This window comes from Periophthalmus magnuspinnatus, chromosome 11, assembly GCF_009829125.3.
Source record: "Periophthalmus magnuspinnatus isolate fPerMag1 chromosome 11, fPerMag1.2.pri, whole genome shotgun sequence".
Lineage (NCBI taxonomy): Eukaryota > Metazoa > Chordata > Actinopteri > Gobiiformes > Gobiidae > Periophthalmus > Periophthalmus magnuspinnatus.
Window position 1 is genome coordinate 22,641,122 of NC_047136.2, and position 20,041 is coordinate 22,661,162.

At 36.4% G+C, this 20,041-nt stretch overlaps 1 protein-coding gene across 2 annotated transcripts; it reads left to right on the forward strand.

Annotated features, from left to right (window-relative positions):
* Positions 1-9,564, forward strand: daxx (death-domain associated protein). 2 transcript variants are annotated; one of them, XM_033975671.2, is made up of 11 exons: positions 1-357; positions 1,496-1,773; positions 2,061-2,432; positions 2,917-3,048; positions 3,131-3,247; positions 3,842-4,073; positions 4,339-4,508; positions 4,716-4,899; positions 5,329-5,761; positions 7,261-7,375; positions 7,652-9,564. In XM_033975671.2, the coding sequence occupies exons 2-11, from the start codon at positions 1,534-1,536 to the stop codon at positions 7,709-7,711; spliced, it is 2,055 nt and encodes a 684-aa protein (XP_033831562.1). In that variant the 5' UTR covers positions 1-357; positions 1,496-1,533; the 3' UTR covers positions 7,712-9,564. The 2 variants fall into 2 exon arrangements, with proteins under 2 accessions (XP_033831562.1, XP_055081383.1); XM_055225408.1 differs by having other exon boundaries at positions 128-357; positions 1,504-1,773; positions 7,652-8,595.
* Positions 9,565-20,041: the final 10,477 nt, after the last annotated feature.

Genomic DNA, 20,041 nt, shown 5'->3' on the forward strand with positions numbered 1-20,041 from the left:
ACTCATGAGAGCTCGACATTAACCAATCAGGAGGCGCGTTGTTCAAAGGCGGGTTCTTTTTTCCTATCCACACTTCGGCACAAAAGAGCAGGAGCAAGTCACGGGAATTGTTCTGGCTGTTTGGGAGTTACAACGATAACAAGTGATTATTGATATGATGATAGCTGTAGTTGTGTGGGCTAAGATCACTACCGTCAGATAACGAACGGCTTAATGGCTTCAAATGATCGTTGTCAGGGCAGAGTAGCTAATGCTGTTGTTGCTAACGTCATGGCTAATGTGGATCACTAAAAATGCCTCGCTGAGGAACTTTGACTTGTTTTGTTTTCGTCTGAATCTGTTCATCCCCATTAAGTGGTGAGTCATTTAAAATTCCTTTAACGTAAAAATGCTTGATTTTCATGAGATCATCCATGTTATGTCTGATCTTACTACAGTTTAAGCTAGTTTTTCTGCTTGTTTTGACTCCGAGCTTGAAGAGCAACTTTCATTAGCACGATCCAGTAACGAAGTGACTGACGAGGAGCATTGATATTATTATTATTATAATACTAATGCCCCAAAATAAATGTATTTTTGACCCCCTGAACATCGTTAAAGTGTCACATGGGGGTATCAGATCAACCGGCCCAGTAAAAAATGTGGCAAAATTGCATCACGACAATGTCCGATGTGTACCAGGTCAACACCACGACCACAGATTGGGCCCTGTCGGGGGTGAGAACAGGCACATTTTGGAGGGGGCTCATGAAGAGCTCCATGAGAAAAGCCTAAAGTTGAATTGGAGTACTGCTCTGTGATGAGCAGGAAGTCGGCCATATTGGATTGAAATTCTGTTGTCATTTTCACTGGCCTTATCTGAAGCCTGTCTAGTCCTTGTTTATTGGTCCAAATGGGCGCAGATTTGGCATGTCACATCTTGAGACTTTGATTTTTAAAAGTTATACATCTTTTTGGAGATACGCTTCACGGTTTTTGCGTTACCCGCCGGCGAAAAACACCTAAATTTCCTTTCTTTTTTCCCTTTCCTTTCCTTTCCTTTCCTTTCCTGACTTCTCAAATTTTAGTCACTAATGAGTGGTCGTCGTCTGAATACAATAATGAACTATCGAGTATATGAAAGTGTGCAGTAGTTATAAGGCTCCTAAAACATGACAATCTTACTCGCACATGATTGGTCTGACCATGTTGAAACTTGAATCACTTATACACTTGCTGCTTACACTGAGATGTCAAACAGGGTCCTCCGATCTTCCCATTGTAAGTGATTAAAATTGTAGTGATTGAAAAAAGTCAATTGGACCAACATTTTATTCTATATACAGTTGATTGGTTTCCACAGGTGAAGGAATAAAGAAGTGGACAAAGGGAGTGTCACCCATAGCGTTCGGCTCCAGTAAAATGAAGCTTGTTGAGGGTAGCAGTTATAGGGGTGAATTTGGAGCCGAGTTCCATCGTAGTAATCAGCCTTGTACTTCTTATCTTTTCTCTACAGACGCACAGAAGTACACTGTGTGGTGAGCTAACGTTCTGATGGCAGTGGCTCCTGCCTTTATGGCAGATAAAATTATAGTTCTTGATGATGATGATGAAGAGGAGAGTCCTCAGCCATCAACCGCAGCCTCCAGAGGGTCTTCACGAAAAAATGCCAAACTGGTCTCCCCTCTCAAAGCAAAGCAGCCTGCACCAACCCACATCACACAGTCCCCCTTTGCCTCAGCCAAGAAAGAGGCACATGTCCTTCAGGTGGAGAACGAGAAGCTGTTCAATGAGGTGAGATTAGAATAAACTTGATTTACATTCTCGGAGGGGAAAAGTACTTATTAACATGAACATTTTGCACCCAATCAGTAACACTTTAATTAAGATGACCCTTTTCTTTTTGTTTTGTTTTACATTACTCTAAAACTAATCTCATGTGGAATAAATGTTATTTGTCTTGTATTCTGTCGGACAGGTTGTACTATGTTTTTTGTGTATTTCCCATATAACAATTTGTAGACATTTCTCTTGATGTTATTCTATAATAACAAGTTTTATGTCTTTTTTTTTTTTTTAAGTTTGTAGAGCACTGTACAGCACATACCCAGGACTGCCCTGATGTTATTACTTTTCTCAAAACAAAACACACCAAGGCCTCTCCTATATACCTTTCGTCTGTGGAATTCAGAAACTTTTTGGGGCGATGTTTAACTCGTGCTCAGGCCAACCGCTCCAAAACATTTGTCTATATTAATGAACTGTGCACGGTGCTACGGCAGCATGGGATCAAGAAGAGGCAGAGTCTCTCCAAACCTGAACCATCAACCTCAAAATCCGCTTCAAATGAGCATTCCTCTCAAGCTGCAGAGGAGGAAGAACAGCCGTCTACCTCAGGGGTGAATGAGGATAGTGAATCCGACCGAAAAACTGCCAGGAAATCAAAGAAGCAGGTCAGTGAATAAACATACAGCCTCAACACAATGCTTGGGTTTATTTTCTATCTGCAACATATAATGCAACAAAATGGTGGACTTTTAACCTGCTATTAATCTCAATACCCTTAACAATTCTGCTCATTTGTCCCAACTCTCAGTAATGCTAGAAATTTCATTTTAGGATAAGAAAAAACATGAAACGTTTAGATATTAAATTTGACTCCGGGCTCTTGTGCATTTTAAGATCAGATCAGCCTAATCAATGAATTGGCAGCACAATAAAGTATTAATAAGCGATAAATATAATGTATATTTTAGTTAATTTTGTAGTGTCCTTCTGGGAGCTGCAAGCAACACTTGCCATTATAATTATAATCCTGATTTTAGTTTGAGTTAATACAGTTAATCTTCTACATGGTTTATTGCATTGTTCGAAGTATCTTTTAAAAAGAATTCCCTAATAAGCAGAAATACCAAGAATACTTTTATTTTCTTGCAGATTGCATACTTGGAAAATTTGCTGAAGGTTTACAATGACGAGATCCACCGCCTTCAAGAAGCTGATTTAAGTTTAGATGACCTCGGGTCAGAGGACTCCCTGTACATCCAGGAGCACAAGCTTAAACGCAAGGTCAGTCAGATGGTGGTGGTTAAATCTATTTTCACTTTTTATTATTTTGACGAGATAACTTTGTTTTTGTTTGTTTTTTCAGATGATGAAGATTTATGAAAAGTTGTGTGAATTAAAGGGTTGCAGCACTTTGACTGGAAGAGTGCTGGAACAGCGCATTTCTTACAGCGGCTCTCGATATCCTGAGATCAACAAGAGGGTGAGTTTTACACTTCTTGACAGAACTGTTTCACTAGCAAAGACAACTTCAGAATACAATACCTGAAAGATGGAGGGAATGAGAAATAAGAAGGAGGGTTGGCATGTCAAGTAAACAAGTAGATGGAGAGGGAGGAGGTTGGTGGTGTAAATAGGGTAGGGACAGGAAGATGTCCATGAGGTGTGGTCCTTTTCCCGAACTTAAAATAAATGCGACCTCCCTCATAGGGGCAGACTTGCAGAACATAAGCACCAAAAATCAGCTGGCCAGTGACTGAGTGATCCATTGAGCACCCACAATTTTATGATGTGAATGTTAATATATGATCTCTCCAATAGAATTAGGAATCATATACTAGGAATATCACGATTTTGGGATGTGTGCAATAATCAATCATTTGCACATGATTCTCTCGTTCTTAAAAAAGTGCTATAACACAAATACATTTGAACAACAATACTTTGTTAAGCAGTGAATGTCAAATCATATTAATGGTAATATTTCGGAGCCCAGAATGTTGATATATCACCAAATCTTTATTGTTGTTTTTGTAATATTTGTACACCCCTCTAAATATTAATCTTTTTTTCCTAGATTGAGAAGTTTATAAATGGTCCAGAAGCTCGAGAGAACCCCCCTGATTACCTAGACATCTATCAGCAGGTGGTTCGAGCCAATGAGCGCTACAGCCTGTGTCTGACACGGAAACAGCTTGGAGAAATTGCCAAAGAGGCGTTCAGGGACACAGCCAGTCGCATCCAGGATCGTCGCCACCTAGACCTGGTCTACAACTTTGGCTCCCACGTAACAGACAACTACAAACCTGGTGATGAGATTTTCTGTCCTTAAGTTAACAAATGAATAATTGGTTTGACCTTGGTTATTTCTGTTTTTATTGTGGACACATTTTTAGCTCATAATATGAAGCTTACAAATAATTTTTTGTGCATATGTTTAGAAAATCCGCTATTAAATGTAGTTATATTCAGACTTAAAATTTGTGAATGTTTATTTATTTTTATTATATTTTAATAAATATTTTTAGCACCTAATTTACCAGCCCTTATTCCTTTTATTGTTCCTTTCTAAAGCTTATGATCCAGCTCTTGAGAATCCAGCACTTTTGAAAAGGCTACGATCAAACAGAGAACTCGCCATAAACCGATTGGAGGATGTCATCACAAAATACGCCACAAGGCAAGATGACGCCGAGGAGCAGGAGAGACTGAAACGTTCAAAAAAGGACAAAACAAATAAAGAGGTGCGCACTTAATCCCAGGACCCTCTTGCAGTGAGGTGAGAGGGTTTTAATTTCTAACCATTTTTAACCAACAGGCAGATTACCCAACATTCACAGGAAATAAGCAAATGGATAACTTTCCCAGAGCTCTCCCTGTCTTCAGCAGGGAAAAACACCACCACAACAAAAAGATAATGAATTGATATTATTTTGTTTTAACTACTTTAGGAAAATGCATTGAAAAATCGTAAAGCATCTGAGGCTAATGGAGTTGAGGACAAGGAGGAGGAAGAGGAGGAGCCAGACGAGCCAGAGGAAGAGGAGCCGGAAGAAGAGGAGGATGAAGAGGATCAGTCGTCAGATCCAGACATCGAGGAGGAAATTCATGCCAGCTCGCAGTTCGACGGAGGAGGTCAGACACATGAGATATATAACTCTCTTTAAAAATTTATCTGAGGTTTTTCAGCAAAATCTTTGAGTTTGCCCATTATCCCTGTTATAGGTTCTAGGGCTACAGTGATGTAATCAGAATAATTGTGACTAGTTGAGTAATAAAATTATTGTTAGTTCTTATCTGGATTGTTACCAGACTAATGAAATAGCATTTATAAGTTTTTTTTTTTTTTTTTTTTTTTATTTTTTTCATGAAGATGGTACATTTTTTCAATTCAAAATGAGAAAAGAAAATATGGCATATGTTGGCTTTAATTGGTTAAATTTAAAATCTTTCATTATTTTTTAGATTATACTAGTAAATGATTGTGGATTACACTTTATATCATTGTAATTTCCACTTCTAATGTGGAATTTTTAATCTTTAGTATTATTATCTTATATTTAGAGGGTGCAAGTGAGGAAGAGACCAATGAGGCAGAGCAAGCTGTTGACAAGGATGCTGACAAGGACCAGATGCCTCTCAGTGTTTCTGCAAGTGATAAAGAGGAGGAGGACATCAGTGACCTCAGTCCAATGTCCCAACAAAGCAAGTCCCTCCTCACACCCCTGTCCACCTCCCCCCGTGACAGCCCCAGCCAATCAGAAGAAGCTGCCAGCAATGAACAGAGGTCTCTTAGCAATGGGACAGTCAAATCCACCAATCAGGAGGAAGGCAAAGAAACTAGGGACATTGTGGCGGTCTCAGAAAATGGAGTGAAAATATGCGAGACCACCAGTACCACATCGGCCCCGGATATGACCCGGGGGACGAGATCCCAGAAGAGGAAGAGAGAGGAAGTGACATCAGCCAAGTCCAAGCACGCTATTACATGTGACAGGTACACGTTTCCAGGCTAATGTTTTTTTTTTTTCCAGGAGCATAGTAGCCCCTGACTGAAATCTTTTAGGAGCACAAGCAGAAAATTTAGGGGCACATAATATATATATGTGTGTGTGTGTGTGTATGTATATGTGTATATGTATATATATATATATATATATATATATATATATATATATATATATATATATATATATATATATATATATATATATATATATATATATATATATATATATATATATATAAAATTCGCATTAAGATTATAGACCTAATTGATATGCTTTATTAATGTTTCATTGTAATGTGGCCAGCTAATATTTAGATTCATTAGATAATATTACATTTATTTATTAACAAGAAGCAAGTGTCATCTGTAAACCAGATCTGGTTTGAAAATAAATCATTAATATACTACCATACATATACTATTAAGTAGTCTACTCTTTTTATCATAATAAACAATATAGATTAATCATTTGTGGGACATTTTATGTAATCATGATAATCACCAACAAAGACGATGACCATTGTATCCAGAATGTTCTGAAGAAAAAGCGACTTATCCATAAAGTTCTTCACTAGATACTAATAACAAAGTACAATTATACAAGTTGTTTAAACATGACACTTATTACTTACTAAAGTAAAGTTTGCGAAAACAACAATTCATATTATAAATATAATTTGATTTGAAATTATGGTGACAGAAGTCAGTCAGATTACGAAAAGAATCGGCAAAGGGCATTTTAGACAATTCATTCCCATTTTCACAAAATAAGTTTGTCAGTCATAGTGGCACTGTAAGGTCAGTATAATATGAAGCTTTTGCTTTTCACAGTTCTGTACCACCAGTTCTTGTACCACTATTTCTTAATCTTTTGGAGGACAAAAGATCAGTATTAAATTTAGACTGTAAGCCAAATCTCACTACTTCATAATTAGTCTTCCTTCGCTTAATAATGAAATAAGACCCTTATTTTTGTTTGCATTTCTTCAATAAGTTTGTTCACTAATTTTTTGGTAGTTGCACACATAGAATTGCAATATTCATCTGCATTCTCCATAAGCATGATTTGCCCCCAAATGAAATTCTTTAGTTCCCTTTCAAACTGTGATAATATGTTTAACAATGATAATGACATGAAAGTGGTTATCCCTAAATCCAAAAGTGTTCTCTTTTTTTTTTTTTTTTTTAAGTCAGCCCCATAACGGTCAGTCATGCTGTGGTCTGATGGTCTGGTTATTAAATTATAAGTCTTTGTAATACATGCTTTTACATCAGGATGCTGGTGCTAATGGAATACAAGATACAGTGTCCATAATCCAAATGGGTAGAGTTTAGCTTGTTAACCATATGATGAATTGGCCAAAGGAAAAATTGTAGGTCAAAATATTAAACAACAATAAAGTAACTTTTTACTCGGGGAAATGCTGTAAATTGTTTGGCTGGCCAGGCTACAGCTTCACTCTTTTCTGTTTTGTTTGTTCCCGCAGCGACACTGATATTCCTCTGGATATGGGTGTCTACAGTTCCCCACAGCGCCCTCGAGCTGAGACTCCTCCTTACGTCAGCAGCTCTCAGTCTACTCCGCCTCCAAAGAAGAACAAGGTGGGCTATAAGCATTTAAATATCCTCTACTATCAAATCAGGGCTGAAACTAACCACCCATAAACTCCACCTTCACCTTGGCCCTAATCTTAACCATTAATCTACAAGGAGGCTCTGTTAATTCTACAACATGACCCTAAACTTAACCATTGTCGGAATAAAAGGCCCTACTTTTGACCAAAGCCCTTTTTATTGAACATACACAGGTTGTGCCTATGATATTTATAGAAAAACGACCTTTGATAATACATTTTTTCCCTTTTTTTTTGTTTCCAGGTCAATGTAGCCACGCAATGTGACCCTCAGGAAGTCATTGAGCTGTCGGACTCTGACTGATCCTTGTCTTTGAACTGTTTTGAAAAGTATTCAAGATCTTAAAGGGTCGTATTTTTTTAGGGTTCTCTCTTAATAAATTGCAGAAAGGCTTGTGGAAAAATCCTGTTGATGCTTTTTTGAGGACTAATGCAGGGATGTTAATAAACCAGTGCCTAGTATCCATTTTATTTTTTGATTGTCTCAATAGATCGCCTTTGTATGCTGTATTTAAGGGGCTTATGGTTTGAAATAAAATGGAGGACAGGGACAACTAGGGCTCAGCAATCCATGTCAATGTTATATTTTTATTCATTACGTCTTGTTTAATGCAACTCTATGCCCAGTCATAAACAAAAAAAACACTCTTTCTGATGGTCAGTCCAGTTAAGGCTCTTCACTGAGATTAGTTAAATCCACTTGTCAGAAATTTTACTTTATTTTTTTGGCACATCACCCACCGCTCGGAAAAACTTGTATGTTATCAACTGCTGTTAAAGATTTAAAATGTGTTGTGTTGAAATACCCATGTTACTGCAGAAATATCAACCATGAACCAGACCAAAAGTCAGTCTTTCCTCTTAACTTTTTTCCACTTTTATGTCAGATTGTTTTATATCAACAGGTTTGACCAAATAATATATTTTTAAGACATTTGGGTCCATTTCACTTGTGGTTCTCAATCACTTAAAAAAAAAAAAAAAGCTGCAATTGTGGCATATTGTTTGTTCCAAAAAAAAAACAGCCATTGAGTAACACCTCACCCATCATCACAAAACTTAAAATAATAATAAATTATATTAAAGGTTTTGACACTTTGATAGTCTTGACGGTGGTAAACATTAAAATAGCCTGTGTTTTTGCATACCAGTACATATTTTATTTAAAACTTTTCTTTTTAGTCTTCATTAGGACTAGTTTTTATTTCCATCCAAACGTATCTTTTTCTTTTGTAAAAAAAAAAATTAAGTTGGTATTGCATTTTACTTGCAATAAATCAAATAAAAAGGACAAAACGATATCTGATTTTAGGTTACCATTCATTAAACCCATGCGCTTTAGGGTTGATGATTTGTTTATTTTCTGATGACCTGCGTGAAAAAAGATGCAAAATTGTGGCCTTGAATTATGATTTGGTTACAACATGTAATTTGTACCCATGCTTTAGCCAATTCGTTCCCACGAATTAAGAACTTGATTCTTAAACTATGAGAAAACCCTTCATTTGCATGTGGATTCAGTAATTCAATGTCCTTATTTTAAGCCTAGATTAAACTCGTACTCGGTCCCTTTTCGCGAGCTGCCGGACGTATTGCCTCATCATGTAACAAACTGGTTAGTGATAAAATGTGGCTCCTTCCAAGTTGTTTGGATCATAACTCCTTGCTCCTTTACCTTTGAAGCTATGTCACACGGTCAACCACAAGAGGTCCTAGGCAGATAGAAAGAGCTTCAACTGCGTTTGAGGAATTTGACCAGCTGTGGGAACAACGGAGCTGTTAGTGACACTACAGCTGTTTAATAAAAACTACAACACCCACAAAATGGACTACAATAAGCCTTTTCCTCTAATTTTAATGAAAATTCCACCATGGCAGAGTACTTCAATGGCCCCAGTGTTTGCACAAGAGATGCTGTTGGAAAAAGTATGATATATTTTTTGTGCAGGTCGTCAGGCGGGCTCCGTATACAAAGTCTAGTCTATGGACTGTTTTTTAATGTTCCATTTTGGTGTTTTTGGGTAAAAACTGCTAAAACTCTTGGGTGCTACAGTAGGGATTAAGTGTTTACTGTGAATCTTTTTCATTTTTATAACAAAATGTATGTATTGTCTGTTTTTAAAGAGTTTCAATAAATTGTTCTATACATTAGTTCTGAACCTGGTAGTCAGTACATAGGTGGTCCTTTGGTTTGGTGTGTGTATAACAATGTAATTGCATCATATACCTCGTCTCCATGGAGATGTTGCGATCTGTGGAATGTTCCACAGTATGACATTAAAGGCATGTCTTGCATTTATTCAATTGGAAAGTGGTGGTGGTGCTGGTGCTGTGTCTCCATGGGTGTTCCACAGGTGTAATGCCATACTGTGGAACATTCCAGACTGGGGGCTGAAGCAAGAGGTACAGTTTTAATAAATGCTGGAGAGATGTATTTTAAACTTAAAAAAAAAAAATTAAAAAAACTTTTTTGGAACATTTGGAGCAAAGCAAGAGCATCTCAGCGGAGACAAATAAAGTGGCATACGCTCCACCAGAAAAGTTACACACTGCACTTTTTAAATTGTGAGTATTCTCATGGCTTAAAAATGCCACATCATATATTCATACCATGAGTGGGCTCGACTTGCCTCTCTAATTTGGCCTGTGAGCCACATTCTATTTTTCATGGTGATAAAGTGTAATGCCATGCTGTGGAACATTCTACCCTTCAACCAGAAAAGTTACATAGTACACCTTTAATTTTTTTGCAGCACAATCCACATTTGGGCAGCTTGAACATTGCTTCTTAAAGAGAATGTACTTTGAATCGAATTAAAAAGTTCTGTCCTTCACTCTTGTCTACTGGCAGTTAGCTATATGTGTGAAATCAGGGGTGTCAAACACATTTTCACCGAGGGCCACATCAGCAAAATCGCTGCTCTCAAAGGGCCAAATGTAAAATAAATCTAACTATTTTTTTAACTTCTAAATTAACTGTTTCTATATTTATTATGTATTTAAGTTACAAATAATGCATATACATTTGCCTTGATGTAAAAATATGGCTGTGTAACTGTATCTCTGGATAAACTGAGATTCTAAGACCATCACACCTTTTAATTTATCCTGTCGAGGGCCACTTGAAATGATATGGAGGGCCACATTTGGCCTGCGGGCCTTAAGTTTGACATGTGTGTTAAATGATGATAAATGATTTTACATCGAAAGCAATGGTACATGAGGGCGTTAGTCTATTGCTATGGTAACCTTTATTAAAAGTTCTCACAGCTTTACAATTTACTATGGCACTAATTGAAGCTGCACTCGAAAGACCAATGTTGATAAGAATAAAATAATTTCAAATAATAAACATAATTAACAAATAAATGACATTTTAATAATAATAATAAATGTACTGTATAGTGCTTTTCAGATACTGCACACAGTAGACAGATGTTGGATGTAGTTTGGACAAAAATTGTTGGAGAATTTTTAAACCCCAGTTGAAATGGGTTTTTCTCATCCATGTTGTGTGTCTATGGCGTGGTACAAAATTTCACTGTATTTTTCCATAACATTGATATAAAAATCAAAGATAAAACTGACAGATGAGCCCGTGTTTATTTTATTACGTGACCAGGAGGTGGCGCCACAGACTAAGGCTAAACTAAAGTTGCCACATTGGTGTTACCATAGAAATAAGGTTATACAGGTTGTCAAAAGTTGTGTTAGGTTATACAACTAAAATTTCAAGTCCAGTTATACAATTAAAGGTCTTTTTGTGCGTAATCCATTCCTTTAACGACCCATGGATTTGGAATGATTAGGGCTGTTGGCATAGTGATTAACAATTTAAAATATATCCTTTCAATGGGGAAAAAAAAACACTCTCAAAACGTTATGTCTAACTTGAGGCTGAAACCATGAATATCTGAGCAACAAAAGTGAAGGTTATTCTACTCCTTTTTAACAAATTGTTAGTGTTCCCAGCAGAGGGCGCAGTAACTCACTCTGCTTGTTCACTGAGGAGAGAAGTTGCATAAATAAGGTTGCAAACAATAGCTGGTAACCTCAAAGTTGGTGTTCAAATTTAGCACTCTATATATATTTTCTATTGTACAGTTATGAGGGATTTCATGTCAGCAGTCAGTTTAGAACATAGTGCCTAACTATATAAACTATAAATCACCCAAATAAAAAGGTATGTTTTTTTTTTTTTCTCTCTTAAGTGTGGCTTTTTATTGACGTATTTACCAAAATGGGGGACTAAAGATAATTTATTTTGTGCGCATTGTCACATAGTACTTGAAATTGCAGGGGTCACTGGAGGCAGCACATACTGTTTTTGAACACAAAGCTGCAAATATACTTGGTGTGCACTGAAATTGGCAAAAAGGTCTAGGAACCGTAACAAAAAAGTTGATTTCCTGTTTAATTCTACTTTAAACAGACATATTATGCAAAATTTAGTAGTTTTTAACCTTTTTAACTGTTAATGTTATAATGGTTCTCTTTTACTACTGCTTTACTCAAAATTGTAATTGATTAAATTCCCACTATTCCCACTCACAAATCTCTACTTACTTTTTTTTTTTTTGGAAAATCTGAGAGTCCAAGTCATATGCCTATGGTTTGAAAATGACACTTTTGTTTAAAAAAAAAAAAAAAAAAAAAAAAAAGAATATATATATATATATATATATATATATATATATATATATATATATATATATATATATATATATATATATATATATATATATATATATATATATATATATATATATATATATATATATATATATATATATATATATATATATATATATATATATATATATATATATATATATATATATATATATATATATATATATATATATATATATATAATATGATAAAACAAATGGCTTAACATAGGAAGTTATGGTTATCTTTAATGTAGATAGATTAATAGATAGATAGATTAATTTTTGCAGTTCAATTCAACTACAGCACAAGTGCTCTTCAGGACACACCACTGCCCAATGAGAATGACTGGGACCAGCCAAAACTTCACTATGTTTTGTACCCTAAACACCACAGAGGTCAACAATGCTTATTTATTCTTCTTTTCGTTTTGTCTGTATATGAGGTGTAAAGAGTGCCGTCTACCCTGTAGACCAAGACGGTTTGTCAAATTTCACTGCCTTAGTTTAGTCTTGGGTAAGTTCTGGTTTAGTCTTGTTTAGTCCTGGATTAGTCCTAGTTTAACCTTGGTTTTATTTTGCTTTAGTCCTAGTTTAGTCTTGTTTAGCCTCTGATGAGTCTGACTCCTTTTTATACCATGGCTAGTTTTTATTCACTCTCTTTTCATTTCTTCAGGAGACAAGCTCAGCTTTAACAAGTGCAACACCCACAGTGTGTGATCACATAGCTTTTATGTAACTTCGTAAGTCATTATTAGTGATAATGGTTTTAGTTTGAGAAACAAACACTTGTAATTCCGATTTTCACCACTTGGTGGCAGCACATGCCGTGAGACGAAGCGCTCTGGCATCGGTTCCGATTAATCTGCAGCATGAAAAAAGCCCAGACAGCACGAAATTGTAAAACTGACTCATATGAAGTAATAACAGTATAACTTTAGTTTTAGCATTTGCTAGTCTAAGACAGACGGTTATTATTTGGTGTATTTTATTTAATCTGTGATTTGCTCTTTATGCTAACTCCCGCGCAAGCGTTTAGCTTAGACCAGGGGCATCAAACTCATTTTCACCGAGGGCCACATCAGCAAAATGGCCGCCATCAAGGGCCAGATGTAACTGCGACAGTGTAAATATCACTAAATGTAATCGAATGTCATGTAAAATAAATGTAATTACTTTTTAACTTGTTAAATAACGGTTTCTTTGATAAACTGACATTTTTTGTGTGTATCTGGTCGGGACACACCTCCTCACAGACCTTCAGCTCTGCTTCAAATTCGGCCTTTTACAGCCTTTTAATTATTGGACAATTTGTTGTTTTTCTTGCAGACTAACTTTTGCATACTTAGCTCTGTGTTTGGTGTCAAAATGTCGACATAGATTGTACCGACCACACACAAACACAAAAACATACAAGTTTTTCTCCTCAAAGCACAAACGTGTATTCACCTTCACCTTTCTTCCTTCCAACTTCCTTCCACGCCAACAATTTTCCTCTTCATGAACATTTTGTGATGATTATTTGTAAATATTTCTCAGTTCCACTTCCTGGGAAAATCTCATTAGTTTATTGTCAGTGCACACATTAACGCAGTATTTAGAGGAAAGAGTATTTATGTAAAACATATAAAATATAATGTGAAATTTCACTGTGCTTATGGACAATTAAAGTTAATCAGCAGTTGTACAAAACTAAGACAACACGAAATTAATGCCTCTGTCTCACTTTCTTTATTCCAGTTTCGAACTCTTCTCTACAAATATTTTAAACTGCTAGCGGTGGTTGTACCTGCTACAGAAGCATACAAAGTCATCTTTACAAGTGTTCAAATTTGGAAAAGAAAAGCAGAGATGAAGGATGGAGACACAAGGTTAGTAAGGCTGAACAAAGGCCAGGTGAGGGTGAGGGGGAAATAGGGTTCACATCTGACAATTACTAGTGAAAAAACTTACTTTTTGGAGCAACCAGGTATGTTTTTTATGGGGGATACATAACAATACAGTTAACTCAAAATATCACCTTTGCATAGATTAGAATGTAGAAAAGGCTATAAACAACACATACTAGGGGAAAAATTGGTCTCAGGCCTTTTATTCAGAGAAAGTGGCACTAACACAATCAAGTCTACTCACACTAGTACTCTGTTTAGACTACATAAGATTAGAATAACATCTCCTACACCCAGGTATCTTTAGGCTATAAATCCATAAGATCCAGTTTACATTGAGAAGATTAACAGTGCACATGTGGGCAAAGCTCCTTAAACATTATAATTGAAGCACAGAGAAGCAGTGTGTTATCAGACACAGCCCCGAGGAGAGGAAGTCCACTCATGTTGTTGTAGGATTTGATGGTCCAATGGGTTTTACATGTAATAATCCTCTTTATTTTCAAATGTAGAGGCTGCAGCTATATTTAACTGTTCCTTTGTGAATCTGTGGAGGAGTTTCCACTGGAGCAACATAAAACAACATTATAGGAAGACAATGCTTTTAAACAATTTCATGTTTGTTCTTGGCCACTTAGAGTAGTTGTTTTAAAAAACCAAATCACATCTAAGGCAAAAGTTCAGAATTTTTAATAAAGTTACATAGTAGCACTATGTAACTTTTCAGGTTGATAGACCACCACGTGCTCGTCTCCATGGAAATGTTATTGCTTTGCCTGACATGCTCCACAGTATGGCATTAAACTAATATAAGCAGGTGGCGCCAGCAGGCCTAGTTACAGGTTGGATCTGAGAGGCAGCTTCGCTCACAGTTTTTTCCAATTTACACCAAAGCAGTACTAGCTCATGAACTCTGCAGCGTAAATGAAGAGATCACTTTTATTTTTAATTGGCTGGACAATCTACACCACAACACTAAACACAGACTGAAATAACTTTTATGAGCAATAAAATCAGAAGTCATGATTGAAAAATGCTTGTACTTCTCACAATCCAAATATGGACCATATCCTGCAAGTGATTAAATAATGAATACATTATGAAAACATCCTGACAGAGAGCTTATTATTATTAACACTTACCAATACAGAATATATATGAAACCAGAACTTGCATATACTATAAAAAAGACATATGTTTTTTTTCCTCACTGTTTCACATGAAATCAGGCTAAACCTTTCCTATTTTAGGTCAGTTAGGATTACCAAAATTATCTGTATTTGCTCAGTGCCAGAATAATGAGAGAAGGATTTTTTAAAGACAATTTTTATTATATTTAAATTATATCAATAACGTACAACATATTCTTTCCAAATGCTCAATCAGACCTATCGACTTTTCAGAGCTTTTAACCATTTTATAGTCCCTTCCTTCTCATTTACCCTCTTGAAGTTGTTAATGGAGTTATTTGTGCATCTTTGAGCAATCTTTAATCGCTAATTCTCAAGACCAATCAATATTGTCAATCAATCCCCATTTTCACTGCCACCGGTACACGCCCACTGTGATGTACACACTTTGTTTTCCAATTTTATTTTCTTAATTGGTGATACTGCTGGTTCCACTGGTGTCTACTGCTCGCTAGTGTGATGTGCAGCTATAGTAGATCGGCTACACGGCTTTGTTATAATGATACAGCAGACACAAGCACAAATGGTCGTCTTTAGTATTTGTGGTTTATTCTTGTGGTGATCACTTTATGCTTGTACTTGAGTGGCTGTGTCCCAATTTGCTCAAGTGGAAAATATGTTTAAATGCGTAGGCAATTTGACAGTCAGATTTATTACAGACATTGGACACACTCCACATGTAAACCTGCTATGTAAACCATATAGCTAACAAATATCTGATGCTTAAAAACATCACTTAGTGTAAAAGTGTACTATATTTTAAATAGAAAAGCATAAGTTCCTCTAAATGTTTAAATATATGCTTTTCAAAACACTACAGGTCAGGCAGTACACAGTAAACAGTCACAGCAGCACCTCACATGCAGGTGGGTGAAGTATCTTTCCCAAGGATAACAAAATGGCAAGAGGGAGATTTGAACCACCAACCTTGAAACCTGCGCCATTGCCATGATTATTAACAATTAAAAATATTCAGTCTTGTCTATGTTGAAAAGTCCTCAAAATGGCGCCTGTGAAGAGGCATACAAAATAAAATCTGCTAAAATCCAGACATTTCTAACACGTCTCTCTAATCCAATCATTTATAGTTACCTCTGACTGCAGGAATCCAATGTAACATCCTAAACTATTTAACATTATTTTTTATAGTCTGGGGCGCCCTGCCATTACCCCATTATGAGATCTGGTTACAGTCTAAGCACTGGTTTCACCCATGCTCCTGGATTGGTTCTGTTCTTTGGAGATTCAACTGCAGCACTTTTGAATTAAGAACATTATGAAAGCAAAAATAGCATTGATGGACAGGGTTTTTCCATGATCCTTGAGGCAAGTGGGAATCCTGGGTTTAATTGGTTAAATATGTGTACAATGTTAAGTGTGTTTGTTTTTCTGCCATATATTGTTCAGGATGCTGTAAAAACACTGTTATGTGAAAAGCAGATATAAGTTACAGCCACTTATATTCTTGTGTTACATTAACTAAATTACCTTAACCTTTGTCAATATATCTATTTCTGTTTATCCAGATCTTCTTTGTTATTACTGCTCATGCCACAAAACCCACTATAAAACACGGGGTCATATCATCAGCAAAGTCAGGCAATGTTTCATACAAGAGTTTATTTTAAAGGTGCACTGTGTAACTTTTCCGGAAGAGAGTTCACTACCTACTTGTCTGAATGTACAGCCTATCTGTCTTGTTGGAGATAAGCAGGCCAAGATACAGGTCAGATCAGTAGAGGAAAGGCAGTATCACATGTTTTTGAGGATTTTTTGAGCAATAAAAATAACTGGTAAAATTCAACACAGATCAGTTTAATGTCATAGCGTAGAAAATTCTAGGTAAAGCATTCACATCTCAAATGAGACAAGCAGGAGACAAGTTACATGGTAGGCCTTTAAATTCAGGAACAAAAGATTTTTCTGATTGGAGTTTGTGTTGACAACATAGACTGTATATATAAATGGACATAGATAACCTGCTAGCCACTGTGCTCCAAATAGGAAGTGAGCAGGGCGCGCTTCCGGCTCCATCGACTCGATCCAATCCTAGTGTGTATGTAAATCAAGACTTGAACATAAATTCTCGATCATAACTATTTGCCTTGACAAGCTTTGTTTGACTAGAGCAGAACTGTGGATGAAGTTACACTCACTTTCTTTATACAGCTTATGGTTATCAATCAATTCATGTACCCCATTCTGTTCTGTAATATAAACATGTAATTTATTATTGCATTAGAATTTGCTAGACTCATTTTTCTCAGTTTGCCTAAAACCTAAAAGTCTATACTGTGCCCTTTGTAACATTTCCCCTGATTGTGCATTCAGTGACAGTGGTTCCTGGTCCTCTGTATTCTGTGGATATGAATAGTCTTGACACAGTTTATGTCTTCCTTCCTCTTCAACACAACACTGTTATTTCCTTAAACCTCCGACTTCAGTGACTTCAATGAGCCGTGAGCCCTGACATTTTTACAACACACATGTCCTCCGTAAACAATGAAATCACGTGTTTATTTATGGTCTATTATATTATTCTGTTTTTATCTTTATGTATCCAGGGAATGCCCAATGAGAGTACCAGACTTTCATGAGCTCCCTTTTCAGACAACATAAACAAAAAAACAAGGAACTGGAATCGGACCATAAAGTCTGAAAAACCTAATGTGTCTCGTATCATTCAGAACAAAATATAAAACAAATTTTACCTGAGATAGACAAGAGTTTAGTGCTTCAGTTGGTGATGGAGAATCCTGTGCTGTTTGGGTTATTTTTTCATCAGCCACCATGTTTGTTTTGATCTGAACAAGCCTCTCTGATTGGTCATTCCACCTGTCAGTCACGCCCTGAAATCAGGAAAACAGGATAAGGTTCCAAACCCACACGTCTTTTTAAAGTTTTGTCAGGCATTTTAACAGAGCTCCAATAATGACTGTAAATGTCTATCACTAAATAATTAACATGCAGCAGTGGCATATTTTGTGTTTAAAAAAATAAAAATAAATCATAATGAAGCCAGATGTCCTGTGTGTTGTCAGTGATTACACATTTTAATGGACCAACTTTATTTGATCAGCTATAACCTAAACTATGCCATATAATCAACACAATGAATGAAATTCAGTGTGTTGCTATGGTGTTATGATCAATGGTTGCTAGGGTGACCACCTGTCCCTCTTTTGGTTGTCCTGCACAGCACTTAAGACCACATTTAGATAATGTTCCACCTTTTTAGTGTAATGTGAATTCAATAAACAGTGAAATTTAAATAGTAATTAGCAAAGAAATCAGCACTTTAGAGTCACTGACTCCCTGGGCTGTAATCATAGACTGTATACGACTGTGAGATGTTTGCACTCTTCCAAACTCTGTGTGTTACGATTGATAAACCTGAAAATGGTAATATTTAAAGTTATTATACATTTCCCAAGTTTGTCCCTCCCTGTCACATTCAGCAACTTGTCCTGATTTCATACGATTTGAGGAGGTCACTCTCAAAGTTCAAAAGTCTGTTAGACTGTGAAATTACTGCTTCACATTAGGCACTTCTATTTTATTAATTAATTTAGTTATTGATATTTATTGAGATATTAATAATGAAATAATAATAATGCATTATGTAGAGCATTTCAACACACCCATAGTGTTTACATTGCATGACACATTCTTTCCACACGACGGTGGTAAACTCTGTGAAACTTAACTGTATGTTGTTTTATGTGCACATAAAAATAAACTGAATGTTGAACAGCAGAATGGCTGCCACACCGCTGTCCCAGGGCAACTGTGGCTCCAGATGTTTTACCCCAGGTTCCATAGTGTCTCAGATGTTTTACCCCAGGTTCCATAGTAGCCCAGATGTTTTGAGCCCAAACACAGTGACACAGGGCTGTGACTCAGCCTCTAAACTCTCTTGTTCTCATTCAGTCTCTTGTAAAATGTCTCCCGCGTGTCTCACAGCGTCAGGGCTATTAATATCTCGCGTTAGTGAACTCTGTGGTCAGTCTGTGCACGTGGACACAGGAAGTGTCGCCGGGGAAACACGCTGTGACCACACCCCCTGCGCCGTATCCAGGCAACACACAGTCAAAACAGGAAACAGAGCGGCGGTCTGTGAGAAAGGTTAGAGGGGACGAGGGTGTGGGACGACTAATAACAGGCTCGGGGCAGGGACTTATTTAGACTTTTTTTTTAAACTACACCAATTGTGTTAAGATTTGATAAAACTTAAAAATATTGAATGATACATTGTGGATTTCTAAATGACCAAACAAAATCATCCAACTTTGACCTGAAACCAAGGAGCAAGAACATTTTCTTTTTTCTTTCATGTTACAGGAAGTGTGGACATGGTAAACTCAGTGATTCCCAAAGCTTTATACCAAGAAGCCCTTAAAATAGCTCTAACATGAGACTAAACAATATATAATATAGTTTAAAATAAACATTAACCCAATCGATGTTCAAATCCAGACTCATATCACTGAAAAGTTTTTATTCTGCACTCCTCTCTTTTAATCTTATGAGGAATATTTATGTTTTCATTTGTTTGTATGGTGATTTTAATGTCTTTCTTATTCTGTAAAGCACTTAGAATTATTTTGTGCATGAATTGCTCTATACAGATAAACTTGCCTTGCCTCGAGAACAAAACATCATATTGACATATTCTGTTCAAGGTTTTCTGCCTGTTTCATCTGCTCCACCCGCTAAAGAAAAGAGAAAATGAGAGAATGTAAAGACGCATGATCCTGAGTGAAGTCCAGCTAAAGCCTCTAGCAGCAAACCCATCCTCTTCTGTCTGAGGAACATACAGCAAGCTCAGATACACTTAACAATAGGTTTGTTTCTAAATTAAAGAAATAATAAGGCTGCAGATTGG